The sequence below is a fragment of the Euleptes europaea genome, chromosome 17 (genome assembly GCF_029931775.1).
Source record: "Euleptes europaea isolate rEulEur1 chromosome 17, rEulEur1.hap1, whole genome shotgun sequence".
NCBI classification, from domain to species: domain Eukaryota; kingdom Metazoa; phylum Chordata; class Lepidosauria; order Squamata; family Sphaerodactylidae; genus Euleptes; species Euleptes europaea.
The window spans coordinates 24,539,599-24,565,333 of NC_079328.1; the positions used below are offsets into that span (position 1 = coordinate 24,539,599).

Genomic DNA, 25,735 nt, shown 5'->3' on the forward strand with positions numbered 1-25,735 from the left:
TGATGCAAAACTAGAAGTGGTACTGTACTCACAGGTTGTGGTGGGAAGAAGACAAAGAGTTGGTTTTTATATGCCCACTTTCTCTACCTCTTAAGAATCAAACCGGCTTACAGTCACCTTCCCTTCCCCACAACAGACACCCTGTGAAGTAGTTGGGGCTGAGAGAGCTCTAAGAGAGCTGTGACTAGCCCAAGATCACCCAGCTGGCTTCATGTGTAGGAGTGGCGAAACCAACCTGGTTCACCAGATTAGCCTCTGCCGTTCACATGGAGGAGGAGGGAATTGAACCCGATTCTGCAGATCAGAGTCCACTGCTCCAAACCACCGCTCTTAACCACTGTACCACGCTGGCTCTCAGCGTGGAAAATGGAGGAGGGGGAAGGGGTGTTGCAAGCTGCTTTGGGTTCCCATTGAAGGACCCCCACCCCACCCTCCCAAACACACACACCTGACATTGATAGCTACCAGGCAATGGGTTCTCAACGAATGTATGCCTGAGATCTTTGTTTCATATCTATATATTGTAAATATGCCTATATACGTAGCCTTGGCTTGTTTTATTTGCAGCTTTTGCGAGGGGGGGGGGGATTTCTGATAATGTTGTATACTGGCTGGGTACTGGAATGTTGCCCTGACCTGGATGGCCCAGGCTAGCCTGATCTTGTCAGATCTCAGAAGCTAAGCAGGGTCAGCCCTGGTTAGTATTTGGATGGGAGACCACCAAGGAAGGCCAGGGTTGCTGTGCAGAGGAAGGCACTGGCAAACCACCTCTGTTAGTCTCTGGCCATGAAAACCCCTAAAAGGGGTCGCCATAAGTCGGCTGCGACCTGACGGCACTCTACACACGCACACACACACACACTGGAATGTTATAAGTTCAGAACCACTGGTCTGTGATGTTTCATCCTCAGGCGTCAATGATTTCATCGCTGCAATGAACAACACAGCCAATTTCCAAACATTTTGTTACAATTGGTTACAAACAAACAGTCGGTAACAAAAACTGGAAAATGGGGGTGGATCTTGACAAAAATTCAGTGCAATATTTAATTAATCGGTGTTTATTAGACAGAGCATGGGAAGTATTATGTGTCACCAAGCATTTAGTAATAGTTGGGGGGGGGCACCTGTAATATCTGTTATGAAATAAACACTTATTGAAACCACGATCCCAAATGCTCTTGTAGTGATACAAACAGGACTTGCAAGCTGCAGCGTTTGCCATGGTACCAAAACAGATCTGGCTGTTTAGCAAGGAGAATGCACACAAAAATAAAAAGTAAAAAATAGAAAGCAGGAAAATAGAAAATAGAAAAATATTGTGGTAAGCAATGTGAGCTTAGAAATTGTATTGAGGCCACGAATCGGAAGTGACTTGATGGCACTTAACACTCACAACTCCTGTATGTGTAGCTTTTCTCTCCCTCCTTGCCTACATTATCTTTGCATTTAATCTTGAAGGACTAAAACGCAGCATGAATCATGTTACTTTAAAACTTTATTTTAAGCAAGGTGGCTTGGCCTGTCATTGACACCCCTTTTTGCTTCCTGGACTCGCCCCCTGATGCACACACACATTTTAGTTGTACATAAAAGAATAGAAAGTGTCCTCAAGTCGCAGCTGACTTAGGGCAGCCCAGTAGGGCTTTCAGGACAAGAGACATTCAGAGGTGGGTTGCCATTGCCTGCCTCTGAGGAGCAACCCTGGACTTCCTTGGTGGTCCCCCATCTGAGTACTAACCAGGGCCAACCCTACTTAGCTTCCGAGACTGGGCCATCCAGGTCAGAGTGAAGTTCAGTTCATTGCAGAGCTTCCCCCCCCTCCCAGATGGCATCAAGCTCAAGGACAGCCGCCTCTCCCTCTGTGGTTCCTGAATGCACAGCTGGTTACAGGCTGCACCGTGTCTGCCTCGCTCAGAAGCAGGACAGTCTCTGCAGCCACACAGCTAAGGGGCCCACAGAACTGTCAGGGCAGTGTGATATTTACAGAACTGATGAAACTCCGTGTCACCGACTCAGAGCTAGTAGGGTTGCCAGGTCCTTCTTTGCCACCAGTGGGAGGTTTTGGGGGCAGAGCCTGAGGAGGGGGGGTTTGGGGAGGGACTTCAATGCTATAGAGTCCAATTCTCCATTTTCTCCAGGTGAATTGATCTCTAGCAGCTGGAGATCAGTTGAGATAGCAGGAGATCTCCAGCTAGTACCTGGAGGTTGGCAACCGTAAGAGCTAGTAACCTGGCCTTCATTGTTTTCATTTTGATGCTCTGATTTCAGACCAAAAGGCTTTAAAGAACAACAACTCACAGGGTTGCCAGCTCCAGGGTGGGAGATTTTGGGGGTGGAGCCTGAGAAGGGTGGGGTTTGAGGAGGGGAGGGACTTCATGGAGTATAACGCCATAGAGTTCACCATCCAAAGCGGTGATTTTCTCCAGGTGAACTGATCTTTGTTGCCTGGAGATGTTGTAATAAGCAGATCCCCAGCTACCACCTGGAGGTTGGCAACCCTAACTTCTGGCATGAACCTGCCTGCCCTGAGCCTTTTGCAGAGCGGGGAGGGGGGGCTACAATTATCACTTATTTGATGGAGCCTGAGTGGGAAGAGCTTCCAGTTTGTGGCTGGACAGCCGGTAGCTCCTCTCTGCACACCCTCTACGTGTGTGAGCTCTGCAAAGTGTATTAAGTCAGGTTCGTAATACGCTTAAATTAATGTCAAACAAATTAGACAGTCTTGTGAACACCTCATTGAATACTTTTAATAGGGCTCGTTGGTTTCGCTTTGTTTGAACAAATGGATTATTTTGCAAGCAGGAGGGCAAACATTAAACCCGCATTATTTTTAGATTAAAACGCCCAGAGGTCAGAGACAATGAAAGCCATTGCGTGGCTAGGGTTGCTGGGGGGTTGTGTTCCTTTAGATTCAACACCTTGCTAAAATTGATTTTATGGCAGCTTTAGAGGTTCAGCTAGCACATTTCTGATAAGATAAGAGGATAGAGCGACTGAGTCGGCATGTTTAACCTGCGGAGGAAATTAGAAGAGAGCAGAGAACAGCCCGGCCTTTTCATTCATGCCCAAATGAGAACTGGAACGTTTCCTAAGTTCTTAGTAACGCTATCAGCTATAAGGCATCAGTTGTCCTGATTCCTTTTTTTAAAGATGAGAGACAGAGAGAACAAGTGTGCATGAAATTGGTGTATGGGGTCAACTGAAGTCAGCAGAGTCTCAAGTCCCCAAGTAGGGAGCATGCTGGATCCGCATTTGGGAGGTTGCGTGTGAAGCTAGTGCTGTGCCATTGGCGCTTGTCTTTCCTCCTAGTGGTTCCAAACCAGTTTCAGCCGATTAAGAAACATGCCGAGTGGCATGTACATTCCCTGTGCCAAAAGGCCCGTCTAGCCACTGTCAGCCTTTTCACGAGGAGGATTGGGTCCACCCCTCTGCTTTCCCACCCACCCCCAGCAAAGGAAAGATGGTATGGAAAGAGGGCGGCATACATACACCTGTCTCAAATCTAGGTTTTCAGCCCCAAGGAGAGCATGCACACCCTCCTGTTGGATCAGGGCTTAAAGCTAGGGAGTCCTTTTTGAGCTCGCCCAGTTGTGCTCTGATTGGGTGGGCCTGATCTTGACCTGGCAAAAACAAACCTGCTTCCTTTTGTGCAGTGCCACCATGCTCTTCTCTTAAATTGTGGAACTCCCTGCCCCAGGATGTGGTAATGGCTGCCAACTCGGAAGGCTTTTAAGAGGGAAGTGGACATGTTCATGGAAGAGAGGGCTATCCATGGCTACTAGGCAAAATGGATACTAGTCATGATGCATACCTACTCTCTCCAGGATCAGAGGAGCATGCCTGTTATATTAGGTGCTGTGGAAGACAGGCAGGACAATCCTGCTGCAGTCGTCTTGTTTGTGGGCTTCCTAGAGGCACCTGGTTGGCCACTGTGTGAACAGACTGCTGGATTTGATAGGCCTTGGTCTGATCCATCATGGCTGTTCTTATGTTCCTGTCTCTTCCCCAGGTACGAATTGAGGACGACATTGTTGTGACAGCCAGCGGGATGGAGCTGCTGACCTGCGTCCCCCGCACTGTGGAAGAAATCGAAGCCTTCATGGCTGAAGCTCAAGGCGGCACCAAATCCTTTGATTCCAGCTCCAGCCAAAAGTAATGCCAGGCTTCCTCAGAATTGGTATGCCTGCATCTCTCCAATGCATCCAGTTATGCTTCCAGCAGTGGTATCCTTAAAAATAACCAAGTGCCATATAAGAATAACCAAGTGCCAAGGACCTCAGCCTAACCAAATGCTTTTTCGAATTATCATGTAGCCTTTGTATGGGGGTGGTCTCCAGTTTTTAAGCAAGTGTAACAATCAACAGTATTCACCTTTTTTCTTTTTTTCTTTTCTTTTTTTCAGTATTCACCTTTCTTAACTTTGGGATGGATCATTATGCTAGACATTATGAAGCTGAACAAATTAATAAAAGCTTTTCCTGAGATATTACTCTGTTCATTTTATCTGGGGTTTTGGGAATCTGGGATGCAAATTTCAGCCCATTTACTTTGAAGTAGCACAATTTGGAGGAATAAGATTGCTCTTTGAGTGGATTTAAGATTCCAGATATGATCCCCAAATGTTAAAGACTCACACAAATTTACTGAATTATATCCTAGAAAAGGAATGAAGCTTCACGCATTTGTGTACACTTTGCCTGTTTGTATACTTGTATTTTTTTTAAAAACTCACCATCTCATAGGCAAATGACAACTAATATTACAATTGCACCATAAACACACATGGCGCTTAACAGCATAAATGTCAGCAGGAAAAAAAACCTTTAGAAGTCAGGCCTCTGCCCCAGAAACCAAAAGAGTGCATAGAAAGGGGTGCAGATTTCAGTGTGTGCATAAGTTAAAAAACCACAATATTGTATTTTTTAAAAATTCAAAAGCCAAAGCCGGGTGATACCTTTAATTAATACTGACAAAAATAACCCAGCACAGTATGCAGACTTTCCAGTTCTTCAGATTTCTTCAACAGGCTGGATGTTAACAAGCAAATAGAAACTGAGACGATTGGGGGGAGAGAGATTGGAGAAAAAGTCTCTCAGGCAGTCTACTGGGGGAAGGGTAGACAGATTTGCAGTGCAGTCGTAAGCATGTTGTTGACTCAGAAGTCCAATTGAGCTCAAAAGGGCTTACTAGTAAGTGTGCATAGGACTGCAGCTTTTTTATACTACATCTGGCAAGAAAGTAATAATGGGAGACACAGACATCCTTGATTACAGAGGAATAAATAAAACAAAAAACCCTTCCCAAACCATATTTCTAAAGTGTTCTTGCTTTAAAAAAAATTAAAAGTAAAGTCAGACCCTATATGGATTGTCATGGATCACTTTTTTTTAACAACCCCCACCCCCAAAGCCTGCATCAATACAATGTACCTTATCTTCAACTTTATTGTGTTTTATTAGGTTTCTACCCTGTCCTTTCCCAGCACAAGCCAGCTCAGGGTGGCTAACAACCACCATAATACAATAATTAATATGTTAAGAACAATCATAAAAACATATATATTGCTATAAAAACCTTACAATTCAAATTAACTAAAATGGCTCCTAATGATGATTCCCTCATTATGCCAGATTAAAACAAGGGGGATCATTATTTAATAGGGTGAAATTGGTCCTACATACAAAATCACACCAATCCCTTTTTCTCTCCCTCATCAGGCCAAATGAGCCAGGAAACAATCAATTCCAGGGGTCAACAATAACCACAAACTCCCATTTTCCCCTCTTCCTTACCAGACAGCACAGCAAAGGCTGCAGCCTTTCCAGAGGAGCACAACACAGTAAAGGCCTCAAGCTGAGAGTGTGACTAGCCCAAGTTCACCCAGCTGGCTTCATGTGGAGTAGGGAAACAAACCCAGTTCATCAGATTAGTGTCCGCTTCTCCTATGGAGGAGACTCAAACCTGGTTCTCCAGATTAGAGTCCACCACTCTTAACCACTACACCACGCTGGCTCTATTAGCACTACTGGGATCAATTCATTTATATGCTTCAGGGCCTGGTAGGCCGTCTTTTGGACATGGATGACTTTGTAGTCAGGCCAATATGGTTCCACGACCATTCCGTGCGGTGGGGAGGGGGGACACTATTAAACGCCCGTGCCGTTATCCAAAAATACCGCAATTACCACCTGTGCCAAGAGCACTCAAGCCAAAACTACTGATCATTATGTGCTGAGACCATACTTGACCCAATTCTCCCTCTCCAAATGCACTTATCCTATCCTTCCTCCAATGTATTCAGCGCAGCATGTTGGGGGCTATCCCACTTGATCTTCTTAACAACCCTTCCTGGGAGATTAGATGAAGAGGTGGCAATTTGCCCAAGGCTTCCTAATAAGCTTAATAGCCGAGTGGGGCTCCCAGCCCAGATCTGTCTGGTACAAGTCCAACACTCCTTTCTTCTGGGCCTTGTACAGAGCGAGCACAGATTTCTCGGGGGTCCTTCATAAATGCGTCTCTCTGCCACAGGAACATGACGGCAGTTAGGGGACTAATGCGGAGCAGAGACTGCTTCCTGTTTGCTACTACTCCTGGATGTTGAGTAGTTCTCAGGAACTTACCTTACAGGATCTCTCTCACGCAGGAGAGTATTTTCTTACCCTTATTGCTTTTGACCATGTCCTGATGCCATTTTTACTCATGCCAAGAATTCAGCCAGCCGCTGCTTGCCCCCTCTGTAAAGAAACAGCCCGCTTCCGCAAAAAAAAGTAAATATCAGCATAATTTATGTAGAGGTTTTTTTTTAATTTTCTATCATCATGATTGAATTCTTACCACATCCTTTCTAAAATACATATACAACACAATGACTGGAAAGGAAGGGGAGGTATAAAACAGTCATTTGCCGTAGTCCAATCATATGCAAACATACCATGAAAATATTTTTTAACAGAATAAATTAAAATAAGATTACATCAACTTCCCTGCTTTGTGTCATGTATGAAATTTCCTATACAGCTTAAAATGAGTAAGGGGCTTATTACCATCATTTGAAAATTATCAAAAAACTAAAGTTGTCGTCCCCCCTGAAGAAAGCCAAAAGGCAAAAGTATTTAAAATATTGTTGCTTGGTAGCCATATGAGGACAACTTATTAGAAAACTATCAAATATTTGCTTATAATTCTGCAGGCTATTAAACTACCCAACCTGGTTTGGCCCACAGGAGAGTCAGCACTCAAATCTGCACAGAATTAGCCAAGAAACCAGGCTGCTTGGTAGAAACAATGCCCTTTGCACATGTGCAGTTAATATTATGTCACTGTGGCCAGCAAAGCAACAAACGGAGAGGGAGGGGGTTCACTTTGTAATGACCCTTCTAGGCTGTCCTTGAAATGCATACAGCTCTCCTGCAGGTTGAACACATGAAGCTGCCTTATACTGAATCAGACCCTTGGTCCATCAAAGTCTGTATTGTCTACTAAGACCGGCAGCGGCTCTCCAGGGTCTCAGACCCAGGGTCACCTACTTGCCTAGTCCCTTTAACTGGAGATGCCAGGGATTGAACCTGGGACCTTCTGCATGCCAAGCAGATACTCTACCACTGAGCCACAGCCCCTCCTTTTCCCACAAGGGTCATCACCCTAGGAACAATTTCATATTGCTCAGCCCCCAGGATTCTTACACTGAGATCGGGCATGGACATAGTTCCCATCTTCAGACAAACAAGGGGGTCTTCTCTGAGGAGTCTTCACCTTCTCTTCTGCCCATCCCTTCATCTCTTATTGCTCAAGGACAGCTGCCAATCCCCCTGCAGGTGAAACAGCATCTCAGCAGGTCCAAAAAATGTAGTAATCCTGCACAGACCTTGAGTAAGCCTCTCTCCTCAGTTGTAGTCAGCAAGATTTGGGCTTCATGTTTGAAACATGAAAGGAGCCTGACACTACCAAAAAAAAAACTGAAGAAATTTCAAAAGGTTCTTAACCAGCTTTGAGCCTATCGTTACCGAATTTAAAATGAAGTCGGTTTTCTACGCTGTGCATATTTGTTGTGACGCTACTGAAGTCACATCAATCAACTAGTTTAGGGCTGTCTCCCAAATAAAGAGGTTTGGGTGGACCAATTTGATTTGTATAAATCTGCATAAAAAACGGTTTAAGAAAAAGCATAAATTGCAAGCAGGCACCACCTTAAAAGAGGCCGACAAGACAGAGGAACGAGTTTCCTAAGATGGCACCGGCTTTCCATGATTTTTGCATGTTCTTATATTACAAATAATGTATGTATTTAAAAAAAAAAACAGCTCCCCTTTTAATCAGAAGGTTTTCCAATTGATAACCTAAGTTATGAATTGACTAAAAGTTTCAACCATGGTGAAGGTATTATTGGGGAGGGATAATTGCGAATTCTGACACTCTTCTTTAGTCAAAAATGCCAGAGCAAGAAAATACACTAAACATTTCGCTCCAAACAAATACTTAATAATAAACAAGTTGTAGTTTACTAAACTCATCCCCCTTCAGTGTTAAGCCTACTATTTTAAAAAAGACACCCACAAAATGACAGTTGTTACAAAGATTAGAAGAAAAGGTCCTTCTTTATTGCGGCACCTGACTTGCGTAGGGAGGGCAGTGCCCGCTCTACCCTGCCCATGAACTAGGCAAAAGTGTCTACGGTCCAGTGCCATCTGGGTTTGTCGGGGTGCTCTCTGTGCCAACAGGTTGCACACTGTCTGTGAAGTTGTGGGCATGTTCAAGAAACAAGTCTTTGAGCACGCTCAGCTCTTTTGTCAGGAGTTTGATTTTGGCCTCCAAACGTTCATTTTCTTCTTTAAGCTGGTTGACCCTCTGGAGTGTGTCCTGAGCCTTCTGCTTGCTCTTCAAACGGCTCTTTTTCACCGCCATGTTGTTTCGTTCCCTGCGCTGACGGTATTCATCGCTGTTCCTGTCGAGGACAGAATTCTTCTTACCCTGTTTGCTGGGAGGTGTCGCTTTCCCTCCCCCTCCGGGACTGACAGGCACCAGCTGAGGAACCTGTTGCAACCCACTGGTGTGTGCTTGGGTGAAGATGACACTTACTCCATTGGTTTCTGCAGTCGTGTTCTGCTGTGATGTCTTGCTCATTTGGACAGACTCTCCTTTAAACCCACTGTATGATTCAGAAGACAAGAGTAAAATGTTCTGGGTTTCCAAGATGTTGCCAGAACAATTTCCACACTGATCAATCAAAAGCTGGACCTGAGAAGAAAAAAAGAGACAGTTTATGGTGGAACACTAACAATACCACGTTACCCCACCCTTAGCATCTGCTTTCAAAGGATGTGTAATTAATGATCCAGTAGGGTGGATCCAACAAACCATCTGCCAAGGCTCCTTCCTCCATCTTAAATGGCTTTTCCTCTAATGAAAGAGCCACTTACTTTGAAAGAAAGCTCCTTAGATTGGAGGAAGGCTTCAAACTTGAGGCAAAAGGAAAGATAAGGTATAAATATTTTGATAAATAAATAAGCTTTGGTCAGCAGCATGGTAGGAGAACAGCTGGCTCTACCCCACCGGTCCTTTATGTCAACAAACTGCATCTCACGTGGTTAGCTGCTGTGTGCCATTCCCAATACCCTGGACTCAAATGGCAGCCTGTTTTGCTTTTCTGATAGCAAATATTCTTACGAGAGGCATCAGCGAACCAACCTCGCCCTCTGGCTAGCTCAACATACTAGACTGCAGTGTGGGAAAGACATGAGAGATCAGTCCAGACCACACCAGACTGGTGTGAGAAAACAGCAGCAGTTCAAATGTGCTGAATGATTTTGATTTTACTAAGATTAATAGGATCCCAGCTAAAAGTGCCAGAATAATTTACAATGCTCTGAAAATGTCATCCTGAAAAACTAGGGGTTACAACTGAATGTGAACAAACTTTGCTTCGCTTGGCCAATCAAGTCAGAACAGAAACATCAGCGACAGAGCTACTTGATGTGCAGCGGGGGGGGGGGGATGTGTGAAAGACCCCACTTCATTCATTCCATAGAAAGAACAAGGAACGGTGCAGCAACCATCTTTGTAACGCCCAAAGCTACTGGCTGTGTTTTTAATCTACAAGTTATTTGGACCTTTAGATTGGGGGAGGATAAGAACTGTTTTTTAAGATGCTTTTTTTCTGTAAATAAAAATCCGAGTTTTTAAAACAAATTTCTACTATACTGTCTGTAATACCAAGATGTTAAAGCTTACGCTACAGTTTCGTATAGCTGAGTCTAGATTATATTCCAGATAGAAGTCCAGACTCCTTTGCTGTACAGCACACAGGGAAAGTATCTGAGGTAAGGCGACCAAGTCATGTATTTATTCCTGAGGGCTTCCTACTCAGTTCAAGGAATGGCAAGACATCTTGGGCACTAGGATGCAGGAGAAGCCACCTTGCACCTCACTAGGGCCATGCAAAGAGCCCATATGCAGGAAACTGTGCTCCTCATTTATCAACTACCTCCACCACCAACTAACTGAGCTCTGCTGTGTTCAGTTCTTTAGTCAGAACTAATGTTTCTGCTGGACAACATGGGCATTAGCTTTCTATCTCAAGGAGAAAATTGTTTCCCCCCCCCAAATGATTCTTGCTTCTGAAAAATTCTAGATCACAGGTGTCAAACATAAGGCCTGGGGGCTGGATCTGGCCCCTTGAGAGCTCTTATCCGGGCCACAAGCCCGTCGAGGCAGCCCCCCCCATCTAGGCTGGCAAGGTTGCTGTGGGCTCACCAGCCAGGGCAGCCACCTCCCCCAGGCCCGAGCTAGGTTGGTGAGCTCACTGCAAGCTCGCCAGCCTAGGCAGCCACCCCACCCCGAGGTGGCAATGATCAAAGACTGTTAAATAAAAGAAAATACTGTAAGAGTGTTATTGTTTTAAGCATTTTTGTATTTTAAATAAAAAAATAAAATAAAAAATACTGTCATTAACTGGCTTTGCCTGTGTCTTCTATGAAGTTGGTATCTCAGGTACCTGCCATTAAATGTTATGGTACACATGGCTCGGCCCAACAAAGTGACAATTATATCATATCCGGCCCCCGTAACAAATGAGTTTGACACCCCTGTTCTAGATAATACTCAGAAACAATGTTCACATTGGTCAGCTACTTCCAAATGAGTGTATCTAAGATTGCAGCTTTAGCCTTGAAGAAAATAATCTTGCTTAATATCCTTGTATCGGTTCCCTCTGAGCATAATAAATCTGTCTCTTGTCTGTAAGCACATGATTCTGCTGTGCATGCAGGCTGCATGAACAGAGATCTTGGCTTATGCTCCTAGCTTGTACAAAGGCTATATTTAGTTACGCACCAATATGTTCTAAATGCTATAGCAACATTAGTATTCATATTCTCTCAGAAATGTATTTATTATATCAATATAGCTCATTCTCAATGTGGCCAAATCTGTGAATACTTAAAGCTGGAGACTGGAACCATAAACAGACAAGACAAATCTTTCTACAAACCTGAGAAATGCCCTAGGTTTGCAGAAAAATCTGAAAACTGAATTTAAAAAAAATACACTGAGGGTTTAATTTCCCCCCCCCCAAAAAAAGAATAACAGCAGTAGCATCTATAACTTTAAGAAACAAGCGCCCTCAGTGGCTGTTGCTAGACAACCACAACAGTACTGCCAGGATCTACTTTTTCCTCCCGCATTTTTTACAGCTCAGAAGCTAAAAAAGTGTGGATATCTATAATTTCAGAATTGTAAGCCTATATCCCTTTAAAAAAAATCTCAACACATTAGGAATATATTTTTTCTCCAGTTTGACATTTTCAAATGTGATTTTACAGTTTTTGAACTCCCTTGTTGCTTCACTCTTAGGCAACCTCCCTCCAAATCCCTGGATATATTCAACTATCACAACGGTGTCCCTAGTGGATGAAATGTCTAGCCAGACCTTCAATGCTGGAAATTTCACAACTTTGTCCTGGCGACTGGTCTTAACGTCTAGCATTTGCTCTATTTTTATAGATTTTGCCCCAAAAATGTCCAGCTGGAAATTCATGGCTGTCCCCAAAACAAGGACATTCACCGCCTCGACAATCTCCATTTCCTCCTTCAAACAGATCCAACTCTACACATACCATGTACAGCTCCAGCACCATATTGCTCAAAGCAAAGGGACAATGCCACCACAATTCAAGCACTTAATTTGTAAGACAGGATAGACCAGGTCTTGGAGCTACTTCTTTCCATGCACAGGATCTGGCTGTAGTTACTAACTGAAAAAGAACTGAACTCAGAAGCAGGCTATCCTTCCGCTGCCCCAAAGGAACAGCAAAATCCAGCCCCTCCACATAGGACCCGAGGTCAAAGCTCCTTCACCAGTTCCTGTTTTGCTAAACTCCAAAAAGGTTTCCTCTATTTTGCCTGGGAAGGTGACCTGGTACTGGAAGATGCATCCTGTTCCCATAGGTAGGCAAGCAGATTCTGTTCTGTACTTTAGAGAATCTAAGCAACAGTACCTAGAAAGGCTGCTAGTTAATAGGTCAGCAAGCCCTCATCTTCAAACACCTACAGGACTCAGTTTCTGTTTAAGCCGGGTGGGCAGGGGGAAGAAGCAGGGTTAAAAGAAGTTCCCTTCCATTCATCCCAGCTTTAAAGGCAGTTGGCTGTCATGTCATGTGTAATTCTGAATTACCATAGTTTCATACATGCTAAGCCTGAACCCCTACTCCCCTTCAGTTCAGGAAGCATGACAGGTAGCTATGCCAGTACAAATATTTAGGAATCTGGGTCAAGGTGGTATGTTATAACTTACTTCTTCTGGGGAAAACAACTATAGCAGTCTCAAACCCAGCATTTCTAGACATATCATCCTTCGAACAGAATTTTTGTCCATGCTTATCCCAAGCCAGTTGGCATGGAAAAGTGAGGAGCCACTGGCCAACTGCGAGAACGTGCATGTGAGGGGTTTTGTTTGTTTGCTGTTTGTTTAGACAACTAATATTTAATAACCACTTTTTTTTGCATTATGCAAGAATAAAATACCCCAAATACTTCTTACTGCCAGTAAAGTAGGGAGACACAATATCATCATAAACTTTCACCAATACAGATAAGCCTGAAGTAAGCCCTGATTTTCAAAGTCCTGTCCAGTTGACTTTTACAATAATTTGATACATATATAATCTTTAGTTTTAATTTCTAAATTTAAGAAGAGGAAGAGTTGTTTTTTATAAAGTTTTCAAACTCTTAATACATTGGTGGGAATACATTGAAAACGTTATAAAAAATAATGTTCGCACTTTCCAACTCTTAATACATTGCTGGGAATACAAGTGTGGTAACCCCCTTACAATCACCTTCCCTTCCCCTCCCCGCAACAGACACCCTGTGAGGAAGGTGGGGCTGAGGGCACTCTAAGAGCTGTGCCTTTTTAAGTCAGAAAAGCCTTCCCCCCTGAAACCCCAAAGACCTAAGTACGTGCTAAACGGGAGGCAGTAGAGCCCCTGGGAGCAAGGTTCCCCAACAGAAAAAGTCCACAACTTCATCAGCTGACAGTGGAGCACATCAAGAATGGCCCTGTGCTGCACATCTTCTACCACAGTTGGGAGCCACAGCTTGTCAGCACTCACCCGAGATATAACTGCTTCCAGGGGTCAGAGAGCCCTATTCTCAAACTGTTCCCCAAAGTTGTCAGAATTCCCATTTGCATCCTTTGACGCAGAATATTCTCCAACTGTATTCTTACTGAATAAATATTCATTCAACATTTGATATCAAGTGCATACAGAAGCTCCCTATTAAAATGATACATCAGCAAGAATGCATCCATAATATGGAGATGGTAATACTGGCCTCTCTTACTAGGATGCTGTATGGATTTCCAAGAACATTATGAACCACTTAATATTGAAATACCTTATATAAATAATGCCAAGTTGTCATGGCTGACATTTTAGGTTTAGAACATCCAGTATTTGGTAACTCACGTGCACTGATAACATGCAGTGGGGCTTGACAGTTCAGAAACTTTCCATGTTTGATGCCCACCAGTGAACCTAAAGCTCCCGAATTCAAAGGGAGACATTGCACACTTTAAATACGAATTTAAATTTTGTATTCATAATTTCATTTTGCCAGATTTTGAAAGACTTACAAAACGTTTGTTGCTGTTCCACAATAAACCATGACTGGGAGCTTTGCAACTGGCCAGATAGTCATATCTGCTGGTCCGCATTTGTGCTCTCCAAGGGCTAGAATAATACCCCCTTCACACACACACACTCTCTCTTTCTCACACACACAATATGATGAGAACTCCAGCCAAAGCAATTTTCTTTTGTTACAAACAGGCAATATATAGCACCTTGCCAAAGTCTGACAGAGTGACATCAAAGGGATCACTTAACCACAACAGGCTAACAAACTGAGTCTTAAGACTGGCCAATGCCAGCTCACAGACTGGACAAACAGAGGAATGTGTTTATTTCAGCCAGGCTGAAAGAAGCAACAATCTTGTTGCTCAGACTTACAATTTGATAAAACCAAATTATTTAGCACATCACCAAGAACCAACAGAATTACCTGATACCCACTGGTGGAAAATGATTTTAAATAGAATACTCAGCCCCTTTCACCTTTCTCGTAAACATAAAGGGAAGAGGAACATGCATCTGTGGGGTGTGGCCATACTATGCAGGGGTTTTTCCCCATGGTACTGTCCCCATGGAAACCACAGGCTTCGCTAGTAAGGCACCTAGGTACAGCTACTCAAGAGATCATTCTATTCTGTCAGACTGCACGAGAACTCCTGGTCTGACACTAGTGAAAGGTATCAGAGAGCACTATCTAGATTTCCAACAACCTTCCTAGACATAAACTGCAGAACAAGTTGTCTGATTATCTTCGGGGTTGTTGTGTTGACAGCCTCCATGGAAACACTGACAGGCTTTGCAAGGAAATACCAACAACAGAGGCAGATGTAACCTTGGGCTCCTTACTCCTTGCTTAGGGCAATGTTAAAATGCATAACTTTTAGACATCATGTGCCACTTACAGTTTATTTTAACATCTTTTTCTAGCCAAGCTGCTTCGGCATTTTTAGCACCCTGATCACATGGGGGAAATGCAAACACGCAAGCTGGGGACCTGAATGGCTGAATAAATGAAAAATGTTAATAACAAGCCTTCCAGTGACCATGTTTTTGTGTATTTCAAAAACCCCTTGGGAAGGGCACACAAGATAATAAAGGTTTTTTTTAGCACTGTTGTGAGAACAACACAGAAGTGTGACAAGCAACACAAAAAAATCTATTTAAGTGTTGGATTTATTTTATTACGTTTTATTTAGAGTTTTAAAAATTAGAATTTAAAGCAAAAGATTAGGACAACTGAAAATGAACTGATAAAGCTACTTTAACTGTGCACTGTAGCTTTAACTCAGCACTGTACTATCAGAAAGTAAATTCAACAGAAGCCGGGAGACCATGTTTGAGGTTTACAAATGAAATAGTAGGCACCCGGCCCTTACCTATGAGAATGCACCCTGCATACTAGTTTTCTGGGCATCTTACAGGTGCTATTGCCCCAGGAACTACACTGAGAAACTGTGTGGCAGTGCACACCTGCTAAATGGTACTGTAGGACATCTGCTAACTACCATACACAGCTGTTGCATGAGCGCAAGATGGCTTTGGGAGTGGCTGGTGCAGCTATGGCTGGTGCTGGCACTATGACAGACAGCAGAACCACCATCCCACTTACATAATTCTAGCCATTTTTAAAGAGTTTAATCTGTTAATGGAATCTGTACCCTTTCTTCTAAAGGCTGTTCCTTCTCTCTCTTTCCTTTCAACAAAATATGAGGTGGCGGCAGCACTTCCCAATGGCTATACTGCAAGGGGAGTTGACCAAGCCAGTAGGCGGGGGAGCAGCCATCATCAAAAAACACCCTGCATCCACTGGAGAGAGCAAGTTACGTAAGCAACTGCACATGAAGAGGCAAGTACAAATATGTGTCCCTTAACCTGGGCCTGCCATTCAGCTTGTTGCTGCTATCCTTTCTACTACTCCTGTCGCTCTAAGGAGCTCCCCCCTCACTTCTGCTAGCCAATGTGGCACCATGGCTATATCAGTGGAACAATGCTGCCATAATTGGGGGGTGGGAATGACAACCCTCAGACTCCACCAAAATACATTCTGCAGGAGACGAGAAAACAAGGCTCTTCCACCCACCTGTCAACACTACCACCTCTCCCTTCCTTTTGAGACTTCCTGAATATCCATTCATTCTGCAGGAGGGAAGGAGAAAGTCAGGCCCCTTCTGTTGGCCTCCTTCCACCAACTTGTATTTATATGTAGTGATATGCCTTTTTTTAAGGCAGGATATGAATATAATAATGCTACCCAGGATTGTGTAGGGGCTGGACACTGTTCTCTAACAACGGGCAAAGAATCATATAATTCAAAGCTTTTATTACAAACAATAAAATAATCACTTAACTAGTAGCTTGCATACACAGACTAGCAAGCTAACAACAAAGTTCCATGATCTCTGCAACCTTTTTGTTTAGGCTACCAACTGGTCTAAAAAGAGTAAGTACCCAGAAAATGAACAGAATACACTATGTAGCTTCATTGCTGCTACCACCAATAACCACAGTACCATTTTATTGAAAAAGAGTATCCTCAAAGGGAAACAGACCCAAAAGATACTGTAGTATAGAAGTTAGTGTCAGATTGTTTGGCACAAAAAAACAATACAGATTGTTTGGCACAAAAAAGACTACATATACTACACATTCTGAGTTAGTAAAATCATTGTCTTAGAAAGCATTTCATTCATTCCTAAAGAGAGAATATTTTCATGGTTGTTGCTGCTGCTGCTGTTTTTTTCCAGTATACCCCCGAAGTTCTGTTTTTCTGTTCTACAACCTGAAAATTAAGTTCTCTGGAAAAGCTCTATTTTTTACCCAGTTTATTTCTGGAACTTCACATATTTAAATATGACACTGAGGGGAATGAGGGAGCCCAACTCATGACTTAGCCAGCAGCATTCTCTCATGTGCCTGGGGTGGAGCAAAGAGCTGCAAAGATTTGTTTCCAAGGTTAAGGTTATAAGATTTATGTAGTGTACTAAACTATTCAGGCTTGTTGTTGAACCACTGTGCTCTGCTCACGCTTACTACCACTCTTCCCCCACCATCCACACATTGTAGGGGTCTCCTATGAACTATCCTAGGACCACCACCAAGGACGAGAGTTGCCCTGTGTCTCAGTCTTACCGTAATTAAACAAAGCAGAATTCTCACTGCCTACAGGTGCCAAATAACAAGACTGTGTGACCTATGATGGACTTGCACGTGAGTAACACTGTGGATGACCATAACCACAAGAACTCAGGAGGAAGTTTCAACTGAAACTGTAAACTCAGCCACAACTATCTCAGTCAACCATTATGGATTTATGGCAGCCTTCAGTCAAACCAGCCCTCAATGGCCCCACCAATTTGAATCAAGGTATATCAAAACGTTTATCCAAATTTTAAATGCCTTGGACACATTTTTGAAGTATTTCATACTTTAATATTACACACAAAATTCAAGACATGTTAACAACACATTAGCTGCATGCAAATATGCTTAAGCACATGTGCTTCACAACTGCAAAACCCATGCTCCTACATAATGAGACATCTGGCTGCTTATGAAAGGACCGATTTGTCCAGCAATATTTGGTTCTGGTCCTTGGGCTACAACCTGTAGAGAACCACCCTTAAAAATCAAAAGCTATTCTTTGCTACTGTAAGCCATGCCTTCATCATTGTGCTTAAAAACAGCTTATTCAAGAAAGACAGAATGGACAACATCTTGACTGGCAAAATATCTATCAGTTTTTGAATACTACAATATTTGCCAGCTGTTTCCAAACATAATTAATAAAAAGGGGAGTGTATTTTGGGGGGACAACCAGAACTCTCAGTATATGTGTGTGTGTGTGTGTGTGTGTGTGTGTGTGTGTAAAGCGCCATCAAGTTGCAGCCAACTTATGGTTACCCCTTATGGGATTTTCAAGGCGAGACAACAGAGGCGCCATACCATTGCCTTCCTTTGCCTAGCAACCCTGGTATTCCGTGGTGGTCTCCCATCCAAGTACTAACCAGGTCTGCCCTACTAGCTTCCGAGATCTGAGGAGATCGGGCTAGCCTGGGCCATCCAGGTCAGGTTCTCAGTATCTTTAGGGACGCACTAAGCATAACAGAATTTATTTTACACAGATGTGTATGTTATCAGCTTCAAGATACTTCACTTCACACCAGCTGCACCTTCTGTCAGGAAGTACACAAGGATATAATGAAAGAATTACAATAAACCTGGAATAACTAGCAATTATTATGACCCCATTGGCATGCATCATCTTCATTCCTTCCACCAGCTCTTTCTCCCTCCCTCCCTCCACTTAGAGGGGCTTGATCTGTTTTGACATTTTCAGTGGCTTTTGAATGGGCTGCCAAAGGAGGTAAAAACTGCCTCTTTTCTTGATAGTGTTCAGGGGAGCATGTTCCAGCAGGCATTTTGTTGACTTAATTTCTATTTGTATAGGCTATGTATATAGCAGGATTATTCTGATTTATGGTTGTATTATTACACATGCTTGCAAGCATCATTTGTAAACTGCCTTGGGCCTGCTATGCATGGAAAGGCAAGTGATATAAATAAACGTTAAAGCTTCCCCTAGCTTGTCTTGGCAAGAGATTTTTCACCTTTATCACAGTACTTAAAATGGAAAGTGAAAGCATTCTCACAATAAACAACACTTCATATAGACTGAAGAGCTAGAGTCTATTTCTTTCCTAGACGTCACCAGTATTACAGCTATCACTTTCTGAACTGTATTAGACAAGAAGCATCACAGTAAAAGTGGGCCAGAGACCACTGATTGAACCTGGGACCTTCTGCAAGCAAAGCATATCCTTCACCACTAAACCACATCCCCTGCCCATTTGAACTGGGAGCACTGGAGCAATCTCAAAAGGATAGGTCAGAACCAGATTTCTGTCAAGGAATCTAAGCCACAACTGTAGGAAATACTGAGCCCCATGTAAGTCTACTTTTGGAGCTGCCTCTACAAAGCAGATGACCTTGCTGTACCTATTTCGTGGGGGCTGTGCTTTGGAAACTCAGAAGATACCCAAAACCTGGGCCACAGAGATATGATGAACACATGACACTGCCTTATCCCGAGTTAGACCCTTATCTATCATGGTCAGTATTGTCTACTGACTGACAGCAGCTCTCCAAGGAGATCTTTCATATCACTTCCTCTCTGACCTTTGTACTGGAGATGCCAGAAATTGGAGACCATCCACAGATGCTCTACTGCTGATCCTTGATCCACAGGTGGTGGCACAATGTTATTTTACACTCATCTTCATGTTTCTACTATTTCCTAAAGTGTTTTTTACACTGCAGTTACTTATCTCTGGCTCCTGGGATGCTCAGGAGAAAGGGGGGCTTATAAATATTATATACATAAAAACAAAGGAATTAAATAAATCCCTCCCCTCAAACCTACCAAAGTAGCACAATTCTCTCTCACCATTCCTTCAAGGATCTCAGAACACAATACACAGTTCTCCCTTTCCTCATAACAACCCTGTGAAGTGTGTTAAGCTGAGAGAGAGAGAGAGAGCAAGAGAGAGAGCGCACAACTGGCCAAAAGCCACTCAGCCAGCTTCATAGCAAAGGATCTGAACCCACTTCTCCAGGGGTATTTTTGCTCATCCACGGGGAAGGGCCAAGCAAGTGATTTGTTCTCGCGGGAAGGCCGAGATGGCAAAAAGGGCACCAGAGGACCACTTTAAGCGTGGCGGGCTCATGGTAGCCTTGCTAATTTTGGGTTGGGAAATTCCTGGCTATTTGGCGGGTGGAGCCAAGGGAAGGCGGGGACCTCAGAGGGGTATAATACAGAGTTCACCCTCCAAAGCCGCCTCGTCCTCCAAGGCAACCGATTACAGCCTTCTGGAGAGAAGCTGGGACTCGGGGGAGAAACCCACCACCCCCAGCCCAGGGGGGATGGCAATTTGACCTGGGTGGCTTCCTTTTCTCCCCCGCCCCTCACCCCCCACCCCACCCAAAAAAAAAAAAAAACAACCCCCAAGCAAGCTGTTTAAGGCTCCGTCCGCCCTGCGGGATCTCCGTCTCCTTGCCAAGGCATGAGCTCATCCCAGCAGGGACAGGCCGCGCGGAGTTGCTCCGAGGTTGCATCATCCAGGGAGGGAGAGAGAGAGACACGCGGGCGGGCGGGCAAGCAAGCAGGCGCGCGCGCTCTCGACCCCCCCCCCGCTGCTCCGCCCCTCCCCCACTTTCGTTTTGATTCCCTTCGCAACGGAAAAGGGGGGGAGGGGAAAAACGACTCCGGCAACCGACCCCCGACTCTACCCCTCCCCCCCACCCCCAGAACGCGGCTCCTTCCCCTTCCCGCCATATCCCCACCCCACATTGCTGGGATCCCCATGGAGAGGGACCGTCGGGCCTCCCAACCCCCCGACTTTTCCGACCCCCCAAACTCCCAACTCCGCCCCACAGAGCCCTTCACACTCGGCAGGCCCCGCCCCCTTCCTTATTGCCCCCCCCCCGGGTCTCCGGCCCTCCTAGACCCATACCTGGCCCGGGATCGATCCGGGGTGAGGGGGGAAAGAGGCGCGGGCCTAGCCAGGCCCCACTCTTTTGCCCTCTCTCTCAATTCTCTCTCAGGGCTGATGGGGTGAGAGAAGCGGGGGGGGGCGGAGGGTTGCGATTGCGAAACCGGCCGCAGCCAATCGGAAAGGGTGTCTCTCAGGGATGATGCAACTCTCGCCCTCCCTTTTTTTCCCCAACTGGCGGCGGCTGCGGCCAATGGTCGGCCGTTTCGTCGGAGAGCGCCAATCCTCAAGCTCTGGCGGTTGGACGGGCAAGGGTTGCAGCCAATGAGAGGCTTTGCCTCGCAGGCGGGTTCGTAGGGTTGACGTTGTTGTTTGTGGGAGGAGGGGGAAGGACGGTGCTGTGATTTCTGTTCTCTCTCTCTCTCTATTAAATATATATAGAATTAAATAATATTTATTATTATTTAATTCAGAGAATATGAGAATATTCAGGAATTCAGAGAATATGTAACAGAATTCTACACTTTGGAAGAATTAAATTATATATATATATATAATTTAATTCAGAGAATATGTAACAGAATTCTACACTTTGGAAGGATTAAATTATATATATATATATATATATATATATATATATATATATATATATATATATATATATATATATATATATATATATATATATATATATTAATTCAGAGAATATGTAACAGAATTTAATTCTTCCAAAGTGTAGAATTCTGATACATATTCTCTGAATTAAATTATATGTGTGTGTGTGTGTGTATATATAATTTAATTCTTCCAAAGTGTAGAATTCTGTTACATATTCTCTGAATTAAATTATATATGTGTGTGTGTATATATATAATTTAATTCTTCCAAAGTGTAGAATTCTGATACATATTCTCTGAATTCCTCCTTCAAAGTACCAAAATGGTTGAGTCACCAAAATCCAAACTTCCGCAAATGAAAAATGTTTTCTTTAAACCCCGAAATTCTCACATCAAAGACATGATGGAGGTTTATAAAAGTATTATGTCTGGTGTGGAGAAAGTGAATGGAGAACTTTTTTCTCCTCTCCAGTGTGTTTTATTAATTATATATATACACACACACACCACCTTTTCCGACCGCTCAAAGTGGAGGCTAGTGCTGCTTTAATGCAGCTACTATTTTGTTGCTTTTAGGTTATTTCTTTAGTCTATCATGTTAATCTTGTAAAGCGTCTTAAATACGGGGTGGGGTATCAACATACTCTCTGGGCTGTCATCTTTTTCTGTTAAGTGAGCTTTTAGACCTTCTTGTACAGGGCCAATACTTTTAAAATTAATTAATTAATTGCTATCTTATATTTATTATTGTTGTGAGCTGTCCTAGCCAGGAAAGGGCAGACTATAAATCAATTTAAATAAATAAATAACTCTTTCCAAGGCAGGCAGCCCAAGTGGTCATCCTGGAGCTTCTTACAACTCAGAAAGGTGAGATGAGGGGTATCAGTATAAAAATTACATTCTTCAAAGATAAATTATTTTGGGTGTTCATTCATTTTTTTGCTTCACTATCTCAGTAGCCTTTTGTGCAATTTAAAACCTATTTCGCACACAGTACCACTTTATCGTGTGTATTTGTCTATACAGAAACTCCCACAATCCTGAATCCTTAATTTCTGGTTTATTGATTTTTTTTAAGGCCCAGTGAGGTCTTTCAAGACACTGCTGACCCCTGCCCTTAGCCTCCGGCTAAGTCCCATTGGGAGGCCAGGTCTACCCACTGGCTTTCTTGGCAGTAGACCTGGCCTCCGGAGGCCCATAGAAGCCAATATGTAAACCTGGCCTCTGATGGAGGACTTTTTCCCCTCCTCGGAGTCCAGGTCTACCGCCAAGAAAGCCAGTGGATAGACATGGCCTCCCAATGGGACTTAGCCGGAGGCCAGGTCTACCAAAGGAAGCCCGCCCCGCCCAACAGCTGATAGGCGGGGGGGCAGGAACCGCTGAGCCGCCCAGCAATCGTGCGGCTAGAGGGGAGGGGAGGCTTTAGCCTCCCAACCATTGAGGGCAAGGGAAGGGACCCGGCCATTCTCCACGGCGGGGGGGGGGGGGGAGAGACAGCGCATCCGCTCGCCCGCTCTCTCTCAGGCGCGCCGGCTCCGCAGCCCGGCTGCAGGCACGAGCAGGCGCAAGAGCAGGGGCTCCGAACCAAGTTCGGAGAGCCGCACTCAACGGGCCAAAGAGCCGCATGCGGCTCGGGAGCCGCAGTTTGCAGACCCCTGGACTAGGGTGTGAAATACCCAGATTCAAGTCCCCATCCTGCCATGCAACTCTCTTCAGTTGCCCAGGCAGGGAGAAAAGGGAGGAAATTACTAATCTTCCCTGTGTCCGTGACCTCTTAATTTGATATCCTTGTTGCTAATTTCCTATCTGCTTGCATGATTTTCACCTTTTATTTCTTTTGGCTGGTAGCAATAACAGAACCACACTCTCTGCAGTTAAATTTATTCTTTCGGTTCTTAAAATTAGGAGCTTGTATGTATCATCTAGCCCTGACCTGGATGGCCCAGGCTAGCCTGATCTCGTCAGATCTCAGAAGCTAAGCAGGGTCAGCCCTGGTTAGTATTTGGATGGGAGACCACCAAGGAAGACCACGGTTGCTGTGCAGAGGAAGGCACTTGCAAACCACCTCTGTTAGTCTCTTGCCATGAAAACACCAAAAGGGGTCGCCATAAGTCGGCTGCAACTTGACGGCACTTTACACACACACATGTATCATCTAAGCCTGGGGATTTTTTTTTTAATACCTAATAATTTTAAGACTTGTTCTGATTTGCCCACATGGTTTGGCACATAGGTTCTCAAATTTCTGAACAGGAACAGGATACACTTCTTGGTTCACCAGGGATTTATCTTCTACTGTAATTCTAGTTTCTCATTGGCACAACAAGCCAGCTGGTCACAAACATTTGCCATTGCAAAGACCAAGAGAACCTGTCTCCTATTACACACTCCATGCCTTGCTTCCTCTTTTTCCTTCTGTGTGGTGGACTTACAGCCCTAGCGAAAAGTCTCTTTCCAGTTCTGCTCATTCATAAAAGGTTCCTGATAGTGCATTCCTAAGGAGAGTTACTCCTGTCTAAGAACTGGCTGAGACTGGAGTAACTCTCCTTAGAAATGCGCTGTGAGTTATCAGTGTATAAGAATGAAAAAGAAGTCTTGGGGCACCTGAAAGACAAACAAAATTTATCCCAGTATAAGCCTTTTGTGAATCAGACCTCACCTCATCAATGGATGTTTCATTACTTACCATTCAAATTGTGCTTGTAGATTATTCTAAAGATACATGGCTTCAAGAAAGAAATTAAATAGTAGAAAAAGCGACTTCTTCCAATTCCAGACATGAACAAGTCAGGAATTATTCAAGGACAATTCCAAAATTGCACCTTCCAAACAGAAAAGCAAAGTGTCCTCAGGCCCACCCAAATGAAAAAAAAATAGCAAACAAGACCCAAGGGAAAGAATCACCAGCGAACGCCAGCACAAGAGAGCATCTTGGCCCCATTGCTAAGCAAACGGTGATGCAACACACTGCCAGGAAAGGCTTGGATACCTCTTGAGATGTGTGTAAGGGTGGGAGAACAGATGGGAATTCTGATGTTTGTCCGAGGCCATTTAGATCTTAGCAGGCAAGGGCCTACAAGGTTCCTCACACAGCTCATGAGTATCCAAGGGAGCAGAGAATGGACACAGGATTTGGGTGTGAGTGAGCTACCCTTTGGAGCTGTGGTCCAGGTAAAGTTGGACAAAGAGACTGTACGTCTAGCTCCACACCAGGCAGAACCAAGGAACCAAAAGGAACAGCTCCCCAAACTCTGCTGCTTCCCCTCCTTGGCACAACTGGAGGGGAATATGGGCACAAGGAGGCCCTGAAGAATGTCCAAACCAATAGACATCCTCCATTTCAGACAATGGCTGGTCAACCTCCAAGATTCCTTCCTTTGTGTCCTTTTTTGGGCTCGGCTATTCACCTTTGCTCAGATGCATGGCTCTATGCTTTCTCCCATTTTTCTATCTTTTTTTTTTTACTGGTTTTGTTAGGGCCCCATAGTTGGGGCCCTTTTGAAGTAGGGGTTGTGTAATTGGAGCCAACTTGGTCTGACCAACCATCCAACCACACAACCATCCGTCGATCACCATTCACTGGGCTGATTTGGATAAAGCATAATGGTTGTTTAACCAGTCCTGTCCGGAGGGATATACCCTCCAACTAAAAAGATCCAGCTTCAACAGCTACTCACACCACCAGGTTTCCGAAGGAGACTGCCTCACCCACGAGGATGAGCAATCTCTTTCAGACAGCCCCTGTGGTCAAGACTTCGGCTGGCTCCAATGTCACCCCCCCCCCCATTGAAAACCTGCTCTGAAACTGAAGGTTGCCCCAAGTAGAGGCTTCGTTTCCCCGCACTATGACCATTTCTTGAAATCAGATTTTTGATTATCATAATAAAGGACTGTTCACAGGATGTCATTTGCCACCCAAAGAAATGCCTTATTTTTCTTGCATTTAAGCCTTTGTCCTCAGTTTGGAAGCTAATTTGCATAGACATCATGCTATGTGCCCCAGATATGAACAGAGCCCCCAGAATAGTATCTGATTTAAGTTTCCTCATTTGGTGGGGGGGCTACAACTGTTGCCTCATTTGACTGATTGCCAAGGTCAAGGGCCCACAAGTGGATTGAGACAGCTGACTTTGGTGTGACAGCACCAATGAAGAGGGTGTGGACTCCATCTGGAAAAGCTGCAAACAATTCTGCAAGAGGGTCCCCTCCTCGGATCAGGTAAGATAGAACCTGGCTATGCAGGTCAGGAAAGTAGTGAACCATCCACACTTAGACCCCATAGATGAAATGATGGGATGCAGTTCTTCTTCCCATAAGGAAAGACCTGGTTGGCCACCTGGTTGGCCACTGTGTGAACATACTGCTGGACTTGATGGGCCTTGGTCTGATCCAGCAGGGCTTTTCTTAGGTTCTTAAGGCTCCCAGGAAGGAAGAGGTATTGCAGGCAAATGAAACCTTCAATACATTGCTTGAAGATGTTAGCAGCCCATGACTATCCCTG

General features: G+C 44.3%; 2 protein-coding genes across 3 annotated transcripts in view; one reads left to right on the forward strand and one right to left on the reverse strand.

Moving 5' to 3' along the window:
* The window catches only part of PEPD (peptidase D), a 182,132-nt gene extending 177,973 nt beyond the window's left edge, over positions 1 to 4,159 (forward strand). The window contains exon 15 of the mRNA XM_056862584.1: positions 4,013 to 4,159. Within this exon, the coding sequence (XP_056718562.1) occupies positions 4,013 to 4,159 (147 nt within the window). The remainder of the gene's footprint in view (positions 1 to 4,012) is intronic.
* Positions 4,160 to 8,498: 4,339 nt separating this feature from the next.
* CEBPG (CCAAT enhancer binding protein gamma) lies at positions 8,499 to 20,731 on the reverse strand. Of its 2 annotated transcripts, none has more exons than XM_056862669.1 (2): positions 20,639 to 20,731; positions 8,499 to 9,237 (listed from the first exon to the last, which is right to left on the reverse strand). In XM_056862669.1, exon 2 carries the CDS (start codon positions 9,121 to 9,123, stop codon positions 8,671 to 8,673), a length of 453 nt encoding a protein of 150 aa, XP_056718647.1. In that variant the 5' UTR covers positions 9,124 to 9,237; positions 20,639 to 20,731; the 3' UTR covers positions 8,499 to 8,670. The 2 variants fall into 2 exon arrangements, with proteins under 2 accessions (XP_056718647.1, XP_056718648.1); XM_056862670.1 differs by having other exon boundaries at positions 8,499 to 9,148; positions 20,639 to 20,710.
* Between the last annotated feature and the right edge of the window lie 5,004 nt (positions 20,732 to 25,735).

What these genes read in the sequence shown, in the direction of transcription:
- CEBPG (XM_056862669.1), bottom strand. Translation starts at nt 9,123, where the DNA reads ATGAGCAAGACATCACAGCAGAACACGACTGCAGAAACCAATGGAGTA.